Below are 21,424 nucleotides of genomic sequence, written 5' to 3'. Positions count from 1 at the left end.
CGTCGCCTAATGGCTCGTGCATCTGGTGGCTCTGACGAGCATTTCTCAAGGACCCTCACAATAGAATTGACTTACATGGTACTTGAAAAAGTTTTTACCATGTTGACTTTGTGTCATGTGACCTGTGGTTTGTGAGAGTTTATTCAATGTTGATGTCTGCATGTGAAGTAATAGAAGCCTGCTGCAAAAAGCTACAAATGTCTCCAGCCAAACAAATAGCCCACATTGTCATATCAAATGATTTGCTGATCTTGATGTAATTAGGTATTATAAAGGGGTGTCATACACCGAAAGTCCAAGGTCCTTGTGTAACATCTTGGTTGTAATCCCATGGATGCATATCTGGCATCACAACTAAATATCTAGACTCATAACTGACTCTCTGTGTTGTATAGAAACATAAAAGCAAAGCAGTTAGAATAGAAGTTAGAAAACAGCATGTTTGATGGGAGAAAGGGAGAAAGAACAGAGCACTTTACATCCCCTCTGTAAAAGACATAGTGGATGCTCTCACGAGCAGCCCTGCCTCTCTCTGAGCTGAACTCAGCAGGTCGATCATGGGTCTGGCTGTGGCCGCTGTACCACTGCGCTCGTTCGAGTGTTTTATAGAGTGGAGCGGTGAAGTGTGAAGTGGACTGCGGAGTCCTCGCGGCTTCTGCGTCAGAGCAGTGCTGTGGAAAATGCTTTGTGCCTCTGCCATCAGCTTACAAGGCTGCTGCACAGTGCCTCCATCGCAAATCGACCTGTTTTCTGTGTGTTTTCATGGACTTGTGTGACTGTGTGTGAGCGTGCATCTCTCTCTGTGTGTGTTTGTGCATGCTTTTATTAGTTTGTTTGTGTGTGTGTTTGTTTGTGTGCCCAGACCAGTGCAGTTCACATTCCTTGGTGAAGATCTGTACCGCCTGAAAGTAAGGAACCTCTTCAGTGTTCTTATGTTGGAGCCCCCATTCAAGTAGTGCTGACTATCTGGGCAGCCTCAACTCAAGTTTAGTGTATTTCTTGTTCATTGTATGAAATAAAAAAAATGCTATAAATGGAAGCACAAATACTTTATTTTGATGGTCCATTAAAGATAGTTGACAGAGACCATGAGTTGCTACAGATGGAATATTGGAATAGCTAGGCTGAATTCCCAACTGCCAAGTAATATCCAGGACACTGCCCTCTACTTTTAAATCTCTTCTTCTTTACCAAGAAAGTGCAGAATATTTTTATGAATACGGTCTAGATTCTTCATTCAAAATGCGAGGCCAATTTTATGAATAATCCTTATTCTGAGAAACCCCTTTCTGTATGTAACTTTTCTCATCTGTTTTTCCTCGTTGGTGGAACACACTGCCAGTTCCTACAAGGGCAGGGACATCCGTCTCCATTTTCAAAAAACTCCTGAAGACCCAGCTCTTTAGAGAACATCTTCTCTCATAGCACTACTTACAACAAGTCTTGCTGATCCTAGCACTTACCACCTGTCTTGAACTGACACTCAACTGTTTAAAAACCGTCTACCGTTTTTAAATTGTCCTACAATTGTTGAGAATTGCTTTAAAACATAAACTGTTTACCATGTTGTTAGTCGCTTTGGTTAAAAATGCATGTACACAATTTACTTCTGTGACAATACTGTCTAGACAACTGTAGTTTTCTGAAATTCTTTTGAACCCTCTGTATTTCTTCATAAAAGAGAGCGGTACAAAAGAGTACCATTTCAGGTGTTTAATTATGACAGTTTGAGCTGGAAAAAACATCATAAACAAAGGAGACATACAATAAGTCTAAGAGGTGTACAGAGTAGATTTTCCATTCAAAGATAAGAAAGAGCTTAGAGAAAGGAGGTGGCCATCTTTCTCTGTGACAATAGCATCAGGCCATTGGCAGTGCAAGTCTTCACGGACGCCTCCTCACTGTCAAAAGACCAGACAATCCATCCATCTCCTCATCTCTCCCTATTGGCCATTCATCTCTGCCATTATCTACACACATCCATCACTGTCTCTCACCCTCTTCCCTATTAACAGACAGATTTGACACTCCTCTCTCCCGAGAAGACGAGTCCTTCAGTCACCTCAAAATCATAGACAAAAAAGAGAAAAGAAACAAGTGTCCTGTTATGAGAGACTGGCATAAATAAAGCATATTAAAACGGAACAAACGGAACAGCCATCTGTCACTGTGACGTTAACAAGCACCACTGAAGCATGATGATGGGATGTTACATACATACAAGAAGAAAAAGACATGGTCGCTCAGCTTGTCTCATAGACAGAGACTACTATGTACAGTGCAGACTAGAAGAGCAAGCACAATCACCTTTGACACACAGTACATACACTCACAGTAGGATGGGGGTGAGAAGGCAGGGGGTGTGGAGGAATGATGGCCAGGCTAGCTGGCACTGTTGGCATTTGGCATGATCCACCCCCTCTCCCTCCACCATCCCCTGCTGTGAGGATTGGACTGTGTGCCTGACAAACAGGTGGGTATGTAGGCCATTTGTTAGCATCTTCATCCAGTTCTCTCTCTCTCACACACATTCACTCTTTTTCTCTCTTCCCCACTCCCTTACACACACACAAACACACACACACACACACACACTCTGTCTTTCCCTCAGCCGGTGATGAAAGCTCCCTGGTCACTGTTGGCGGACTCCGGCTCCACGCAGCGGCCTTTTCGCCGAGTCACACGGCGCTTCCGGTGGAACTTAGCGTAGCAACGGAGCCCTGCAGCAACACAATTTACTGTGATTTTAGAAAAGGTACAAAAAGTTCAAGGCTAAGCTCTATACCATTATGTAGTTTCTTCTTAGTAATTTCAATGTTCGATCTCACTGTTCCTAAAATTGCTTTCTGCTAGAAGAAATTTGATAGTATTATAAAAGTGGCTGATCATTTGTCTGCCATAGTCCATTTAACCCCTATGTAACCCCATTGGGTAGTCTAGCACTATTTTCCTGGGTCTTCAGCTGTCTTCATCAGGCTGTCAGTTAGGGGGAAGCCAAGCATGAATTCCATAAATTGTCTGCAGCTAGTAGAAAGTGTTCAACTGAGACACATTTCGAGTTTTAAAAAGTTCAAAATAGTTTTTTTTGGCCAAAAATGGCTTGTGCCTGAGATTGAATCCATTGGCCAATTCCATTTCACACCCTGGCACTGCTTCAATATTATTTCATTTCAAGGCAATGAGCTGACCCTGGTGCCAGCGCTCGGTGTATATTTGTGTATTCTGTCTAGTGCGCATTTGTTTGATGTATTCCATGCATTTTTTGATGCATGGTTTGATATGATAATAAAATGCCGGTCATCTTTGAGGGTAGATGACAATTGTTTTTGTGAATTTCCTTGGCTTACTGTGCAGTATGTCTTTGCATGAGGCAAGCGGCATTCAACACTCACCTTCCTCGCACATGCAGTCATCATAGCACTTATTGTTGAGCCCTCGGCTTTGCAGCTTGCATTCATGTTGCCTCAGGTCACAGCAAGAACCTAGAGGTTATGGGCCGAATTTTGAAATATACCAAAAAGGACTGGTCAGTTAAGCTGTTAGTTATATTATTCTTTCTCTTCATTGGGTTTTGTAAGTGGAAGAAGGTGGGGGCTACTGACCAGGCAGACAGTCCAGGTGGTGGTCACATGGCTCAATGACATCTGCATCGACAGTCACGTTCATGTTGCTCAGGTTCTTACTGCGTCGCTTATCTGCATTACACACACCCAGTGGCACACATTAGTTTATTCATTTATAAAGGGCACAGTCATGCACAGGCACACACACACACACACACATATACATACACACACACACACACACACTCACACAGACACACACACACACACACACACACACACACACACACACACACACACACACACACACACACACACACACACACACACACACACACACACACATATACATACAGGATGAGCTCTACTTAAGATGCAGAGAAATGGTGCTATTTGTAAACCCTGGTGTGGAAAATGAGAAAAACTACGAGTGCAATATTTGCATTTTTTGATTAATCTCTTCCTCCCACCAAATAAAAAAGAAACACTTGTAGATTCACTGCACCACTTTAATGCAAATATGATACCTGCAGCCACAGTGCCAACAACTCTCACCCTGGGAACTGTTTTTAGGGGCTGACCTTTTTTCTTGGACGAGGGCCAGGAGTCCACGGGCTTCATGTCCTCGTAGTCAGTCCAGTCAAACAGGGTCATGTCCAGAGTGGGCATCACCTCGCCCTGGGCCTTCCCTCGGCCAGACTTCTGCAGACACATCACACAGCACAGCTCAGCAACTAGTGATTAACCACTGATTAAAAGTATCAGCATGTATAAACCTGCAGAATAGTCTTTGAATAATATTTTTGGCAATAAACATTTAAAGGGGTAAGCACACACATTTGAAGCCTTTAGAAGAGTAAAATTAATTTGAATGTCAAAACACTGACACAGAAAAATGTTTTACTCAAAAGATGCACTGTTGACTTTATGAGGAATGCTCAAACCTTGCTGGGCCCATTGTTAAAACATTTATGGGCGTTCTGATCACAGAAACCCACTCAACACCCAAACCGCACCCCAACCAATCTAAAGAGTATTGATGTTTGAGCTTCAACAGAGAAATTGTTTACCTTGCCAAACCCCCACCCCCCACCAACCCCATATCCGAACATAAACAGACCCCTTAAAATTCCCCATGCTGCCACCTGCTCTGCGCAGGGCCGTAAAGCTGACAGCATTCCAGCAGAACCCACTCGCCAGTGATTTACAGGCACTACAAGAGCTGCTGCGCACAACGTAATTGCCTTTGCCTGGGTACCGACAGAGACTGTTCAAAGACATTAAGCAGGAGATAGAGAGTAGAGAGAAGAGAAGAGTAGAGAAGAAGGGAGCGGAGAGGATGAGAAGAGCAGAGGAGTGGAGGAAAGAAAAGAAGAGAAGAAAAAAGAAGAGAAAGAAAAAAGAAATGAATATGTGTAAGAAAGAGGGTGATATGGGGGGTGAGGAGGTGTGGAGATGTGAGAAGAGAGAAAGAAAGAAATAATACATTACAGTAAATAGTGAAAAAAGAAGAGAAAGGGATGAGAAAAACATGATATTCAGTTGAAAGAGACAGGAAAGAGGTAAAATACAGAAAGGAAAGTCCAAGTCCAAGTCTCTCTCTCTCTCTCTCTCTCTCTCTCTCTCTCTCTCTCTCTCTCAGGAGACAGCAGAGACCCAGGGGGTTGAGGCACAACATAACGTACCTGACTATGACCAATGTCACCTACACTTTTATAGTCAAAATTCAGGCGTAGTTTCACAGAGCTTGTCTCTGTGTGTTTATGTGTGTGTCTTTGTTTGACTGTGTACAACTATGTTCTATCAATATGTGATCCAGGCATTGATATTCACAATTAATGGTAATAATCAAATCACGCTGCCTAATAAATGCACTGACCAAAGAATATGAATCGATCTTGCAAAACAAATCATTAACGTCGCATGGACTTGTGTAATACCAGAACCCACTGCGACACATGAGCGTGAGCCAGGCAAGCCGATCGAACCCTCCCCAATGCGTCTGACCCTCCAAAAAAAAACACCATCAATTAGATGCACAGATCGAAGCTTAATTAAGAGTGCTCGCGGCGACAACGCGCCACCGAGGAGCTGATTCCAGACAGCGTCGCCGTCGCCATCGTTCGCAGTGCCACTGACAGCACAGAAACCGATCCATGCCGTGGGTGACAGCCACTCACAGTTGGAGCTGTAAACAGTGAAGAAAACAGTCTCTGATTTTCTCTCTACATGAACCCGAGATCCCCCCACACTCCCACAGAAACCACATGAACACAACAGTGCAAGACAGCGCTACGCACAAGAACAAGTGAGGCCATGTTGTGTGCACGGAGTAAGACATTCTGCTTTGTAATTTTGTCCTCACTGTGATGCAATATAGGACTTGAATATTGGACAACCACAGATTTCATTCTGAGGAGAGGATGTGGCGTATTTTTGAAAAGGCATTCCATTCCAGACCAATGCAAGAATGGATGCTGGAAAAAAACAAGCTGAATAGGCAATAGAGGCAATAGAGGCATTAGATGCAATAGAGCTCACCGTGTTAATACTGACATGCTTGTCCCATCCACCCTCCATTTGAAAGCACTGTTGCCTCACATACAGTATATCACATTTTCATCATTGCGTAAGTTCTCTAGCCAACTGATGATGCCATTATGGTAGCATTCAGCTATTCGCTAAATGGGCCACACAGCAAAAAATATACTAATATGGTCACCTTACTGTAAGTCATAAGGAATTCATCATGTTTGAGTTTTGCTTTTCTTGAGGAAGCACTATTCGTCTGTGGATGAGGTTGTGAGAGCATGAAGATGGATGATCTGTGTGGTTATTGGTGCAAAGAAGGAACAAGAGGGATACTTTTCTCCTCCCAGTAGCAGAAGGGCTGGTGGGTAGCGGAGGTGATTTGTGTGTGTGTGTGTGTGTGTGTGTGTATGTTTGATTGGAGACGGGAGAGATACTGTAGCTCCGGCTCCAGGGCTGCACAAACATCAACACTGTATCAGCCCACTTGATGGGGCTCTCACCACCCAATCAGCCAGAGCTCCACTCCAGTCTCACCACACCACACTGCTGCCCCCTCCCCCGGAACAAGCACACACACACAGACACACACACACTTGTGTGCAGGCAAGGATGTACAGGCACACACACACACACACACTTGTGTGCAGACAAGCATGTACAGGCACACACACACACACACACACACACACACACACACTTGTGTGCAGACAAGCATATACAGGCACACACACACACACACACACACACACACTTGTGTGCAAACAAGCACACATACACAAGTTAACACACACACATTCACACCTACAGGATCACACTCGGGGGGCACAAAAGCTTAAGTCATGATGAGGTGGGATCAGAACCAGTTAAAGAGCTGGCGCTGGACCAGGCCACAGTCCAGTCCTTGCCAAGCTGACCCTTTCAATAAAACGTGTTGATTAGCTATTCTAAATGATGAGAATGGATAATGAGCCCGGGAGCAGAGATGACTACTAGGGGAAAATAAGCAATTATTTTTCACTCGTCCTTCCCAACACCCAGGCTGAACAGATAGGCCCCTGTTGGCTTGCATTTGTGTGCTTTTATTTTTCTTTGCTTTTTTTTTCTACGGGCGTCCAGAAAAGACCTCATTCTGCCTTCCTCTCGCTCAGAAAATGGGCATTGAGCGGTGTACGTCATGCGTAAACTCACATCACACCGGGGGAGTCGGCAGAAAAGGATTAGCCCTTCTCTCTGCTTGGCATCGTCACCAGGGAAAGGACATTGTGGCAAATAACAAGCCCCAAGTCCCAAGTATTCATGGATCCCTCAGTGTGTGTGTGTGTGTGTGAGTGTGTGTGTGTGTGTTAGTGTGTGAAAGCATATAGATACCTGGGGTTTGGTGGAGGCCGGGGGTAACGTGGGGAAATGCTCGCTGGTCACCATGGCAACGGGGATGCGGGAGGCGGGGGAGGGGTCGCGAGAGGGGAGAGCAGGGCTTTGGTTGGGGGTAGAGAGGCGTTCCACGAGCATGTCCCTGTCTTTCAACTCAAGCTCAGGAGGAAAACCTGCATGAAGGGAGGGAGGGAGGAAGAGTGAAGGAGAAAGAGAAGCATAGGGAAGGAAAGAGAGAGAGAGATTCAAAATGTTGGAATGATAAGAGGGATGGTAATAGAACACAAAGGACAGGAGATACACAGAGATAGGAGAGAGAGAAAGAGAGGGAGAGAGAGAGAGTGAGAGAGCGAGAGAGAGGGAGAGAGAGAGAGGGTGAGAGGAGCAAAATGATGGACACAGGAGAGGAGAGCAGTGGGCGGCATGAACATGCAGACAGGACAATAAATATTCCCTCTCTCATGACATTGTGAGGGTGATCTGTTCTTTAAAGATAAGAGAGCATCTATCAATCAGGCCTGAGAGTCATTGCAGAAATGTCCAGCTGACAGCTGATGAGAGACTTGAAGGTTCCAACGACCCAGTTTCAAATATATCCAGAATGAAACATGACAATTTATGATTGTCAAACAATTTTGACATTGAAATACATCATGGATCCATATGTTTTTAGAACCAATCTTGTAAAAGGATGTTTAGACTTTACAATATAAAAATACTCTATATGAAGACTACATATTTTCCAGGCATCATTAAAGAAATGCTAGATGGTATGGGACAGTTACAATGTAATATCTTGAATATCAAACAGACACATTAAGCAAATTCCAGACACCATTTAAGCTCACTTAGCGTTGTGCTTAACACTTCATTAATTGATCATAGGCTAGCTACAATTTGACAAAGCAACATGACATTGGAGATTAGGTGAGGTTAGCTTAATGGTTAGTAACATAATATGCACTCATATTAAAGTACATAGTATGTTTAAAGAATATCATGAAATGAGACCAAATACTTAAACAATGAATCTGGTTAGAAACGAAATTCAAATGAACTGGTAAAACACAACGAGAAGTTTTAGTGGTTTATGTCCTCTCATTGAGTACAGACACACCAGTGGAGCACCAGAATTCACACATCTACTACACAACTAGACTGCTGAATGTAAAAGCCTGAAGTACAGACCTGACCCCTCCCGGACCTCACCATGTCTGGCCTTCTCCTTCCGTCCACCATGCCGCTTGTGTTCGGCCTGATGCCCATGTCCGTGCAGGTGCCCATGCAGGTGCCCTTGCTGGTGTCCATGTGCGTGCCCGTTTCCCTGCCCATGCCTCCTGCCCTTCCTCCCCAGCTCTCCGCCAGGTGGATGGTTGTCTCGGGCATGGGAAGGGGCACCTCTGAACCCCCGGTGGGGTCTCTCCCTCTCCCTGTCCCCCGGCCCCATCTCCAGCCGCACGGGACTCAGGCCCTCCAGGCCCGGGCCGTCATCTTCGGGCCGGGCAGGGTGGTGCACTGTGGGCCTCTGGGACAGCAGTCCAGCGCTGGCCTTCCCATTTCTGCCACCGCCACCGCCGCCGTGCTTCCTGCGGTGGGGTCCGCCCCCCGCCCCCATTTCAGGGTCCAGGAGCAGGGTGTTGTCGCCCCCTCCTCTTGCGACGGAGCCCCTCTTGGGGTGCGTGGGACCCAAGTTTGTGGACAGAGCAGAACAGGCCAGAGAGGCGAGGAGCAGGGCCCAGGGCAGCCAGCAGCCGGGAGCGGCCATCTTTTTTTTTTAAAAAACAGCGCGACCTGCTGGAAAGACCACAACGAGAGCGTTCATGTCAGAGAGTTGTCCATCAGTGCCAAACAAAACAGAGTTGCAGCTTAAGGATCACAGATGAAACACAAACACATGCAGGGCAGTCAGCCAGGAATACAACTATTTCTGAGAGCAAACAACCTTGGCCCAAGCATCAGTGGAAATCAAATTAGTCAAAGCAAACATGGCCGAGACACAACTGCACAGAGGCAATCTGACAGCAAAGTTATCGGCTATGAACGCAAACGCTTTGGTGAAAAACATCACAAACAGCCCACAGACGAGCTAAAAGTGTCTATAATCTCAAAGGCACACATGTCAAGGGAGACATTTAGCAAAAAATATGGAGACCAGACATCATGCTGGGGGAGATGGGCTAAAGCAAGAATAAGCCTGTGGCACATTGCTCCTCTGGAGGAAAATCAAAGAGGATGAGACTGCGGAGTCTGGCTGTGGAAATCAGTTGACACGCACATGTTCTTCAAGCATGCATCTCAGATCCTCCACCTCCCCTTTCTTGTTATTGGAGGGACCTGAAGGTCATGCTGCCTCCCAAATCAACATCCTCTTCATATCCTTTGTTCTCGTAGACAATGCGAAGCCTTGGCCACACACAAGCATACCCACGAGCACATACATGCACACTCATGCTCTCTCCAAGTCTCTCTCTCTCTCTCTCTCACACACACACACACACACACACACACACACACACACACACACACACACACACACACACACACACACACACACACACACACCAATCAGGGGAGTCCAAGTCTCCTATGGGGCTGTGCACAAGGACACCAGAGGATAGGACAGACACACACAGATGGGGGAGAGAGAGAGAGGAGGAGGAGAATGGAAGGAAGAGGAGGAGGGGAGCTGGGTCCTAGCCTAAGGCAGTCCCCATGATAATCATCACAGAGCCCCTATTTGGAGCTCTGCTCCCCTGTGCTCTCTACCAGGGGTTGCTGTGTTCAGCATCCGTCGCTGTTGGTTCTGCACGCAGCCGCCTTGCTCCACAGCCCACGGTAAGATCTATGGTAACTGGGGCATGTTCACAGCAGGCCGCCGCTACGGAGCAGTTTTTCCCGCGCGCACCCCCCCGAAGGTTTCGATTTGAGCTCCAGTTACTAATCACCGATTTACCTGCATGTTTCATCGGCACGGAGCGCACAGAGCAGGGAGTGGAAACAAACCATCCGGCAGACTAATCATAGCTGTCGTTGCACAGGCCGAGTCCATTGACTTACTGAAGTCATTGATGGGTGGCGTTGAGGGATTTTTTGGGGGGTTCACTGTCGGTACACAGGAAGGGGGCGGGAGAGTGCTCCCCCTGCCCAAAGGATTTGGAGGCTGTTCATCATGGGGGCAACCTGCTGGCTGGGCAGAAGGAGGCCAGTCTTTTGTGGCGAAGAGAGATGGCCACTCGCACAGAAAATCAATGCCAATGGTGTATTGAGCCGCTGCTGGGGCTGTGAGCGGAGATCGATTTGTTGAGACTGGCCTACTTCTGACACGCGCACGCGCACACACACATACACACAAATGTGCAGACAACATACATATGCATGCTTGTAATGTACGCAAATACACACATTCTCCCCATTATACATATGTACACACACACACACACACACACACACACACACACACAAATAAGTCTGACTTTTACTCTGTGTCTATACCTCACACACACACAAGTCAACACGCACACACACACAGAGACACACACACACACACACACACACATACTGTACATGTATCTGAGATGAAGGAGGTGTGTTTTGGGGCTTTAAAGGATTAACTCTTGGGCATTCACAACAGAGCTATTTGGGAGCGTCTTGACAAAGGCAAAATGGAAGAAGGTGCATTCTGGGAGAGGAGAACATGATGGCTGCCAAGGGAAAACTGCCCCTGCCATTGTGGACCCTCTGCTCGGGAGTCGCTACTGTGCCACTGTGGTTTGCAACAGCAGGCTGCAATACCAGCTATGCAGTTTACCAGCCCACAGAGAGAGGGGGGCTTAGCTGCCGAATTGTACGCCTCTGTGAATGCTCAGCCTCATGTGGGAGAAAGTGAGCTATTGAGAGAGTCTGACAGGGATATGAAAGAGAGGGTGAGAGAAGAGAAGAGAAGAGAAGAGAAGAGAAGAGAAGAGAAGAGAAGAGAAGAGAAGAGAAGAGAAGAGAAGAATCAGCAAGAGAAGAGAAGAGAAGAGAGAAGAGAAGAGAAGATAAAAAATGGTAAGATCTGGAGGGGGTAAACATGCACTGCTTTGTTCTCCTTTCTCACTTCAAATACCAGGCTGAATAAAGGCAAGCTAATATTGAAATCCCTCAATTGTTTGAAATGAAGCCGCTTCTTTACAGGTCTTCACATTATAGCAGAGCCGAGGAGGAATGTGGCACACCAACCAAGGTATGAAAACACTGAATAAAACAGCAGCACATCTCACATGGATGAGAGACACAGATTGCTGCCTCGCTCCGACACAAATAATACCAGCAGAAAAAATGGCAGTCCAATCGAAGAAACCACCACAAGAACAACAACAACTAACAAACTAAATAAATAAAAACAGAGCCGAGGAGTCTTCAGTGAAGAGCCTCTACAAATAGCTGACTGACCCAGAATCTGAATAAATGTGGTGATAGTTATTTCCCTCACTTTTACTCCTCTCCGCCAACTCTCTCTCTCTTACACTCTTCCTGTCTCCCTCTTTATAGCTCCCCCCTTCCTCAGAAGGGTTGCACTCCCCACTTTGTAATTCCCTTTCTATCTGTCTTTCTCTTTATTCCTCTCTCTCTCCCTCTCTCTCCCTGTCTCTCCGTTTGTCAGCGCCCCCCACTTGAAAACCACCTCCGGCCGCAGCAGAGGCCCCCTCTGTGCTGTGCGCTCTGTGCTGTGTGCTGCGTGTCTCATGTCTGTCTAACAGGTGGGGCTTTGAGGAGGCCGCCTGATGAGGACCCTAATCAAAGCCCCTCATGCGGAGGAGCTGCTGGCCCCTGCCTCTGATGAGCGGCCCTCACGCTGGGCACCGTGGGCAAACGCTGTGCACGCACGCACACACACGCACACACACACACCCATACAAAACACTGATACACACACACTCACACATACACTCATACACACACACACACACACACCCATAGAAACACGCACACAGACCCACAAGCACTCATATACACACACATACACACACACAGAGGCATACACAGACATGCAAAAGTTCACAGTGACCGACATGAAACGGAGGAGCTCGGCGGGTGACAGCGCTCAGCTCAGTCGGTATTGCATGGAGGATAAGTGCCATGCACAGGAGGAGGGAGAGAGGGGTGGAGGGAGAGAAGCATATAGGGAGAAATAGAGAGAGGGAGAGGTGGGGTGGCTCATGTTCCTTTGGATGTGTAAAGTGGAAAAGTGATGAGAGCAAGAGGACGACAAAGAGTAAAGGAAAGGTGAAGAGTTTCCTGAGAATAAAGAGACTTTTAGAGAGACGAAGGCCAATCAGGACTGGAGTTACAGAAACAGCCCTCTATGGTATTCTGTGGAGTGCACACATTTCTATAAGTTATCAAAAATGACTCTTTAGCCTCCTGGGTAGACAAGCTGTATGTGCTATTAGCAGTGCTTTAGTACTTCCAACGTGATATAGGTACAGTATATCTGCTAGGTTAATGGTTTCATGGCTTAAGACACTTGATATTAATGATAAACCACAGACTAGTTACTAATTAATTGGTCAAAAATGCTCACTGTCAGTTTCTGTAAATGGGATTAAACTGCACCGAGTGAGTTCAGGGGGAGCGGAGAGGTAACTAAGCAGCAGGAGGACCTGAAAAAGCAAAGCTGATCCACACCATTATGGTTGTGTTTGGGACAGCCATTCAACGCATGCTGGGACAGGGACTGGTGCTGGCTTTGGATGGCCTGGGCAGTGATGACAGCTTTAATGCGCTTTGCTAACTTCGCCTTTCTCCTCCTGCTGAGCGGCAAACCTTCAGGAGCCATCTGGCGCTCCCGCTCCAGCATAAGTAGCATCCGAGCATTGGGGCCTCAGGGCATCTGAGCCAGCCCCTGGACAAAAGGCTCTCCTAATGGTGGGAATTAAGACGGAGCCCTCCTCCGCGATGAGGAGCCTGCTAGTGATCAAACAAGAACATGGCAGGAGGTTCTCCTTGGGTTCCCATAAACAGATTATGGGCATCATGCTGTAGAGGGCTGATGGAGAGGCTTTTTTTTTTTGTTTTCTCTGCCCAGCTAGAAGCCTGCGTGGTGGAGCTTGTTTCTCTGTGGCTGAACAGGAAACAGCCTGTCCATTCAGCTGGAGTCAGGTGGACTTTGCCCTCTCTCATTCTCTCTCTCTCTCTCTTTCTCCAGATTGTGTTTGCACATGTGCATCTCTCTCCCCATGTGCCCTCATAAGCCATCACCCACTCTGCTTATTTTTGTCTCTCGTCACGTCTCCTCATCTCATTTTCGCCTCTCATCTCCCTCATTTCTATCTCTTCATTTTTTGTGTTTGTTAGTCTCCTCACCTTTCTCTCTTTCTCTCCCTCTCTCTATCAACAGGCCAAGGCATTGCGTTGAGCGGAGGGTTGACGCATCGTTGGCGTCTTAAGGACCCACTCCAGAGGGAGGTAGACAGCCATGACTAATGCACTCGCTCAGGGCCGACAGAGGTGCGACTTAAATCTCAGCATGGAATCAAGCACAAGGCTGGGCCATGAATCCAAACACAAGGCCGACTGAAAGCAGGGGGGTTGATGGGAGAAAGATTAGTCGCCGGGGAAGACGACCACAAGCCACGTCTCCCCCATTTTAAATACACACCGATAATGAAGATGTACAGGGCAGACAATAGAGGAAACAGGCAATAGAGACACATTCATGGGAGTAAAATAGAACTTCTGCCACCCGAATGTGAAAAACTGTGTGTAGAATAGAACAGAAGAGAATAGAGGGGTTAGAGTTTAGAAAGCCAAATGGTCCTAGAGCCAGTGGTTCAGATGAGCGCAATATTATTCTGCAGATCAGCATCAGTGTGCTAAAACAATGCTGTAGTTACTGCACCAGACTGTTTTGGCACCTTCACACCGTGAGCTGCTGGAGTTTTGCCGGTTCTAAATGCACCACAGCCCTCAGCCCTCAGAATAGCCTAGGTGCTAAAATTGCCATAAGCAAGGTCCATCTGCTGGGGAGAGAGAAAGAGGGAAAGGGGGGAGAGACAAGGGGGTGGAAGAACAAGGGAGAACAGGAAAGAGAGATATAGAAAGAAGATAAAACAAACAAACGGATGAAGGTAGAGGCATGAAAGAAAAATAGGTGGAATGAATTTTAAAAAAGAAAGACAGAAAGGAGTGAATGAATAAAGTTGAGTGCCAACAAAAAAAAAAAGAGAGGGGGGCTCGGAATCTGATTGAACGGTTGCCTGATTGCTGCAGGTGCAACAGATGTGCCGGGGTGATGACAACACCGCAGCGGTATCTCACGGCGACACCAGTGGCTCCCCGCCATGCTGCCTTTATCATGTGAGTGAGCGCGCTGGCACCGTGTTTGACGCTCGCACAGTGGGGGCCTCCTCACCAAGACGCCCACAACCAACCAACCACACTTCCAGCTGCGCCGCTCTCACAACCCTCTGTCTCTCTCTGTCTCTCTCTCTCTCACACACACACACACAGATGCAAACACACCCATACAACGCCACCTTTGCATTATTAATGTACATAAAGTTAGGCGTCTGACACAATAACATCAGTAACTTATATTTCTACATAATATAGGTATGAAGTATAAAAATCCTCATTCAGGGATGAGCAGATGTAGACTCTTCATTCCACTTTACTCAGAGCCACTGTCAAGTGTCTCATTTTGAGCAGAGATTGTGTTCTCTGATCGACCCGGCCTGTAAATATTACCAGTGCACAAGACAAGAGCACGTCAGTGACACCTGCTTCAGAAGAGGAGCCCTCTGCTCTACCCCCAGGGACCTCTGAGCTTGTCGTTATTGAGCTGTGCTTATTAGGAGCGAGCGGGGTAGCACTGCGACCAATCTGGACTGCGCAGGGGCACCAGCTGCCACCTGCGTCCATCAAACACGCCCAAACCACCGCGCTGACGGCCGGCGTTACAAATCATACGAAGGGGCTGTATTGATCTGCACCGTGCCCCCCTCTGTCTCTCTGTGGACTGGTCTTCTGTGAGCAGGAGGACCCAGGAAATAGCCTCTGGGGTCAAAGATGCATCACTATATTTCATTAAGGAGACCAAAGGCAGTCTGGCTTGTTGGGTGTCACAAAGGTCCAATGTGCCTGCTCCTGCTCTATACTTGTTGTTGTTAGTATCAGTAGCCCAGAGAACAGGAAAAGTCCAGAGAAAATGTACAGACAAATAGGAGTGTGATTGTTGCTGATCGCCTTATTGGGTTTTTGGTGTTAGTGTGAGGAGCAAGGTCTGTTCTGTGGTCAGTGGGGTATAGGCTGTAGGGGCAGCAGCAGGAGTGGGAGGAGACAGAGGAGGGAAGGCCGTGATCGGGGGAGCAAGCCTTCTGCCTGGAGGGTGAGAACGCCACAGCCTACCAGGTGTGAACAACGTCACTCCCAGTTGGACGGCAATCTGTGCATGTGACAATGCTCTGCGTGTGCCATGGCTTGACAAGCAGTGCCACTGAACAGCAAACGGCACAAAGCTGGTGGCACAATAAGTGACTCATAACTGTGATCCGCTAAGACAAAAATAATCATTTCCACAGTGGAGCCAATCTGAAGTGGCTATGCTGACTTTAAGGAGATGCGGATATGAAATATCACATAGTGCACAGCATTTTATCCTCTGAAGCCGTATGGTGGATTTGGTATGGTGCATTTTAAGAGCCATTTCAAAGTTTGCTCATTTCCCCCTCAAATCACCTGAATAACCCTCTTCATCTTGGCGCTGTGTCTGAAACCAGACTCGATTTAATGCTGATCATCCAGATTTTATTTTAATTAACTCGCGAGGCTGGCTTGCTCGCGATAGTGGAACAAATATGTCTGGGGTCTGCTTTATATTCACTTTTAATTGCATGGCCTCATGAAGAACACCCGCTCACCCCAGTAACCTACACACTAGCCACACTGAATTAATGGAAATTTACACCCTGTCAATGTAATGAGCATCCCAGCTCCCTTTAAATCCTTTGGTCAGCAAACTGAATAAATAATTTACACAAACAGTAGCCTATACATCAAAAGTGCATATACTCTTGCTTAAACCAATAAGCTTGTGATATTGCAGCATAAGGCTGCTTCCTCTGACAGCAATAAAACATTTTATTACTAGTGAATGAATTACTGTCACAAAAGGGACCACCAAAGCAGTCATTCAACCATTGGGAAACCATGGTCATTTTGTAACATAGAGGTCTTTTTTTTTTTTTTTTTTTAAACTTTAGAAAATGTTATTTACAATTGTAAAAAATTTTTTTTTCCTAATTTGTAAGACCCATTGACGAGGAGTAGCGGTCCTTAGTGTTGAAATTCAAAACGCGGACACTGTTTGGGCTACTATCAGAGTCGTATTTAGCCTATACAAGTACACGTTTTGACAAACTAACATTAAAAACAAATAGAAGTAGTAGGCTACTATTTAAAACAATTTTACTCACCCGTGCGAATAAATTCGTTGAGATTGTGAGAAGCGCTACGGCAGACGGGTCATAGGAGATGCGCGGATTGGGGGATGTAGCCCGCAGACTCAGGAGTGTAGAATGTGGATGCCTGGATGCAGGCTGGGCTAAAAAGAGGATCCGAGCTCAAGGCGCGTCACCGGATGCGCGTCCTTGTTAGAGCTGATGTCAGCGGTGGTCCCGTTGGAACAAGATGGGGAGGCGTTATTACCTGAGGGTACAGGACGGGGTCGCGATACTAGGACAACATTGAATGTAGGCTATGTGAGATGACAGTTATAACATATAGTGCCCTAATGTCTCCATTCCGGGGCTTGTTTTCAAAGAAGTTGTGACGCTGTGTAAAATGTAAATACAAGTCAAATGTAATCATCTGCAAATCTCGTAAACCCAAATTAGTTGCGTAAAGGACGTTGATTTGTTGTCTAACGTTGAAACTGACTAATTTGACTCTTTCATGGAAATGGTACACTCATTAAATTTGACGCCAGCATGTCTCAAAAAACGTGGTAAGGGGGAAACAAAAGGCTGTAAATGCTAAAGAAAACACATTTCACAACTAAAATAAATTGCTCCACTTTGGCATCTCAAGGCAGCAGCATCTCTATAATAAAGATAAGGTATTCATGTGGATACCTGTGGACAAATAATGCAACTATGTAAGAATAATGCTCCTAAATTTGAATTTGCAAACAATTTAAATAGTGTATAATCTGCAACAGCCTACAGTAGCCTACATAGTATTAACATATTCAGAGAATCTAGAGAAACCTTTGTAAACAATGGACAGACAGGGCTAAAAACAATACTGGATTTAAGGCCAGTATCTGTAAAGAAAATCATTGTATGGGTTCAGGAAAACATCCGATAACTATTGTATCTATATGAACACAGTTTGATGCTACAGCCACAAATGTTGGTTAAAACTCTACCATGCAAAACCATATTTGAACGTGATTCAGAAATGCCACTGTCTGATCATGGGTCCGAGCTCATTTAAGACGGACTGAGGCAAAGTGGAAAACTGTGGTTAGACCAATGAAAGTGACATAATTGAAATCATGGACTCCGCATCTTCCGGGCTAATGAGGGACCATTCAACTTGTTATTTGTGCACATGTTCAACAGCTAGTTATGGTGGTATTGGGGTGCATTAGTGCATAGTGGCAACTAATGCTGAATGATATAGGTCATGAGCAACATATTCTGAAATCAAGACATGTTGGGAAAACCTTGAATATTTCAATAAGACAACAGCAAACTGCATTCTGTGCATATTACAAGTATGGCTCCATAGTAGAAGAATGCAGGTGCTGTCCAGACCTGTCACATTTGTTGCGTCAAGGAACTTTCAGTTAAGAATGGGAGAAAATTTGATTCTCAAAACTCCAGCAGCTGTTCTCCTCTGTCAGTTCCCCAACGTTTACAGACTAGTTAAATGCAGAAGTGAAGCAACACAGTGTTTGGAGTTGCTGGCATCAAGTTCAAAATGAACATATTATTTCCAAAAAACAATTGCATTTCTCGGTTTTAACAATTTACATGATTTGTATTCATCATATCATAGTATTGATGTTATTTACATTTGAACCAGTATTCCAACTTTTTTGGAAACAGGGTTGTCAGAAAGTAGGCTAATAGTGTATAGTGTTGAATAAACATGTGAAATGCATCAGAACTCAAGATGCAAAATGACAGAGGTACTATGTGGGGACAGGTACCCGATTAATCATTTACTCACTCTAAACCTGCTTCACTGCTTTTGTCATCTAACCTTCCACTAACAATCCACTAAAACCTATGGGCCTACTTTATTTTTACATTTCATGTAACAATACAGCGTTGCTTGAATTTTCCCTTGGAGATCAATAAAGTATGTGTGTGTGTGTGTGTGTGTGTGTGTGTGTGTGTGTGTGTATCTATCTATCTATCCATCTGTCGTCTTTTCATTTTAGCATCTTACCTGAAAAAGCTATACAATAAAGTACTGTAGCTTAGACCTCAGAAGTCTGGATGATATGGCAGCCTTCTTTAGAGTGTATTATTAGGATACACCAGACTAATTCCATCAGCATTCTCAAAGTCATGTGAATCCACAGGCTGCACAATAAAATGTGCCTATCAAATATTTTCTTAAATAATTTATAGTCAGCATGACTAGAGAACAACGACATAAACGACCGCTGGTGGAACCCTGTGGGAAGCTGTCTAAAATAGACCAGATTTCTCAACCACGTGGACAACCTATTAAACATGATTTCGTTTGGCAAGGAAACGTGACAACTGCCTCGAAACACAAAATCTCAGCAGTCATTTAACACCCACTTGGTGACCCAGCACACTACGTTGACGTGGAGGTAGAAAGAGATGAGCAGAGAGAAAGAGACGGAGGCAGAAGATCAACCAGAGGGAGAGAGAGAGAGGGAGAGAGAGAGAGAGAGAGAGAGAGAGAGAGAGAGAGAGAGAGAGAGAGACGGTGAACTATCGTGCTGTGGTGTGTGTGCTGGCCGTGGGTGTGAAAGTGGAAGCACAGCAGGATTGAGAGGGACCCCCTGCCTGGCTCCGTGCATTATCGCCACCCACCCCAGGCGCGCCATGCACAGGCAGCGCTCTCCATGCCAACACCAAGGGCGCTCACTCGCTGCGCTTTGATGGGCACATGGTGCCAAGCTCCTCGTTCCCGGAGCTAGCTCCTCTGGGGGTCCCAACAACCCCAATCCCATCCCTTCAGCCGTACGCACTCGATGGCACAGGCATTCCCCGCCATCTCGTAAATACAACACACTGGCAACGAAACAGTGGTAATTTCTGCTGATCTCAAGTCAAGGCGTTGACAACAAATGCTATGCATCACACAATGCACCATGCTTTCAGGAATCACATGTGAATTCATACAGATTTTACTGAATAGAGTACCTTCAGGGGTCCTCTTAATTTACAGTTGTGTTATAACATTGCAACTCACACATTCCCATCAGATCCATGAGTATTTGTTCCACAGTCTTTGAGTTTATTCAGGATAAGGTGAGAATAAAAAAGAAAAACAGAACAGCCAACACTAGTGAACACTTCTGAAAATATATTTAAGAATGTAATTACATGTGATTGTCAAGATAACAATTTTGCTAAAATGCTGTGCACCTCGACGAAAGGCCAAGATATGCAGACGGGACTGCTTATATTTACACACTTACAGTGTATTTACATATAATCATACAAAAGAATTTCACAAGAGTCTTATGGACAGCGCAGATAAAGCTTTGGACACACAACAGACAAGGACATAAAACCAGCAGCTTTGGTCTGACACAGTTTTCAGACTGAACACAATCAGAGCAGGAAAACAGTCTTCCCCAAAAAAACCTAAAACAAAAATGAAACACGGTTGGTTGAGCCCATGTTCCTTTTAGACACACATTTGCCAGCATCACTAGTACCTTTAAGGGACTTGGCAGAAGGTACTCAGTGCCGGGTTGATTATGCAGAAAAAAAAAAACACACAGACACAACATCCGAAAATGGTGTATTGGAACACTTTGCTTTCTCTCACAAATGTGTCGACACGCATGCAGATGCAGACGCTCATGCACGCTCACTCTCTACCAAACACATGAGCGCTTAAAGGTGCTCTCTAGCCCTGAAGATGGTGTGGACCAACCAAATCCACAGAGAGAGAGAGAGAGAGATTCGGTCTCTCAGAGGACAGTGATAATACAGGTACAGTATAGTATGAATATTGACTGCCCAACCCTGAAATCAATTAATGAGGATGATAACCACATACAATTTCACACAACAAAAGCTCTGGTGATCACCATCCACTGGCTGAGATGACTTCCTCAAATGCGAGACTCCTAACAAGTCAAAGTTCCATGTTGTGTGTGATCTACTTACTACATTAGTAGACTGCCACCTAGTGGTAACTTTGACAAGTGACAACACCACACAAAAACAAAGCTCTCCATCCAGAGCCCACACTCAATTGCTTTTGATAAGGAAAACAAGACTGCCATCAGTCTGGAATATTTTCCCCCCTTAAGACAACTGAGTGATCATGTCTGTCAGAAGGAGGCGAGTTCGTGGAAAAACACTACTTCTGATTTTGCAATAGTAAGGAGATTTCAACTACTGATTCATGGTCATTTTTTTTTTATCCCCCAGTGGGGCCAAAACTAAACTTCAAGGCACAGATACTTACAAACACACCAGATAACCAGTTTACCACCAGAAACTATGATTAATGTGTTGCCATAAGGTCTAGGATGTTTTTTTTTGTTTAAAAATCCAGATCATCATCTTTTCTCCCAGGGAGATAACAAGGTCTGTGAACATATACTGCTATATAACAACAGAGGCAGTTGTACAGAGATGCAAATCTCCAGTGAGTAAAATGTCCTACAGTGACTTAGAGTTGTTTGCAGGGCTTTGTTTGTCAGTCTTTCTAGACTACACTCAGTTGCACGTCTATTAAGTATACCT

General features: G+C 45.6%; 1 protein-coding gene across 4 annotated transcripts; it reads right to left on the bottom strand.

Annotated features, from left to right (window-relative positions):
• Positions 1–1,698: 1,698 nt before the first annotated feature.
• draxina (dorsal inhibitory axon guidance protein a) lies at positions 1,699–17,058 on the bottom strand. 4 transcript variants are annotated; one of them, XM_048253856.1, is made up of 7 exons: positions 16,925–17,058; positions 8,655–9,260; positions 7,464–7,639; positions 4,145–4,265; positions 3,603–3,695; positions 3,393–3,482; positions 1,699–2,720 (listed from the first exon to the last, which is right to left on the bottom strand). In XM_048253856.1, exons 2-7 carry the CDS (start codon positions 9,229–9,231, stop codon positions 2,608–2,610), a joined length of 1,170 nt encoding a protein of 389 aa, XP_048109813.1. In that variant the 5' UTR covers positions 9,232–9,260; positions 16,925–17,058; the 3' UTR covers positions 1,699–2,607. The 4 variants fall into 4 exon arrangements, with proteins under 4 accessions (XP_048109813.1, XP_048109816.1, XP_048109815.1 ...); XM_048253859.1 differs by having other exon boundaries at positions 8,676–9,260; XM_048253858.1 differs by having other exon boundaries at positions 8,655–9,257; positions 16,925–17,024.
• Between the last annotated feature and the right edge of the window lie 4,366 nt (positions 17,059–21,424).

The sequence above is a fragment of the Alosa alosa genome, chromosome 10 (genome assembly GCF_017589495.1).
Source record: "Alosa alosa isolate M-15738 ecotype Scorff River chromosome 10, AALO_Geno_1.1, whole genome shotgun sequence".
In the NCBI taxonomy this organism is placed as follows: Eukaryota; Metazoa; Chordata; class Actinopteri; order Clupeiformes; family Clupeidae; genus Alosa; species Alosa alosa.
The sequence above is the reverse complement of the archived record's forward strand: the minus strand, read 5'-3'. Positions and strand labels throughout refer to the sequence as shown.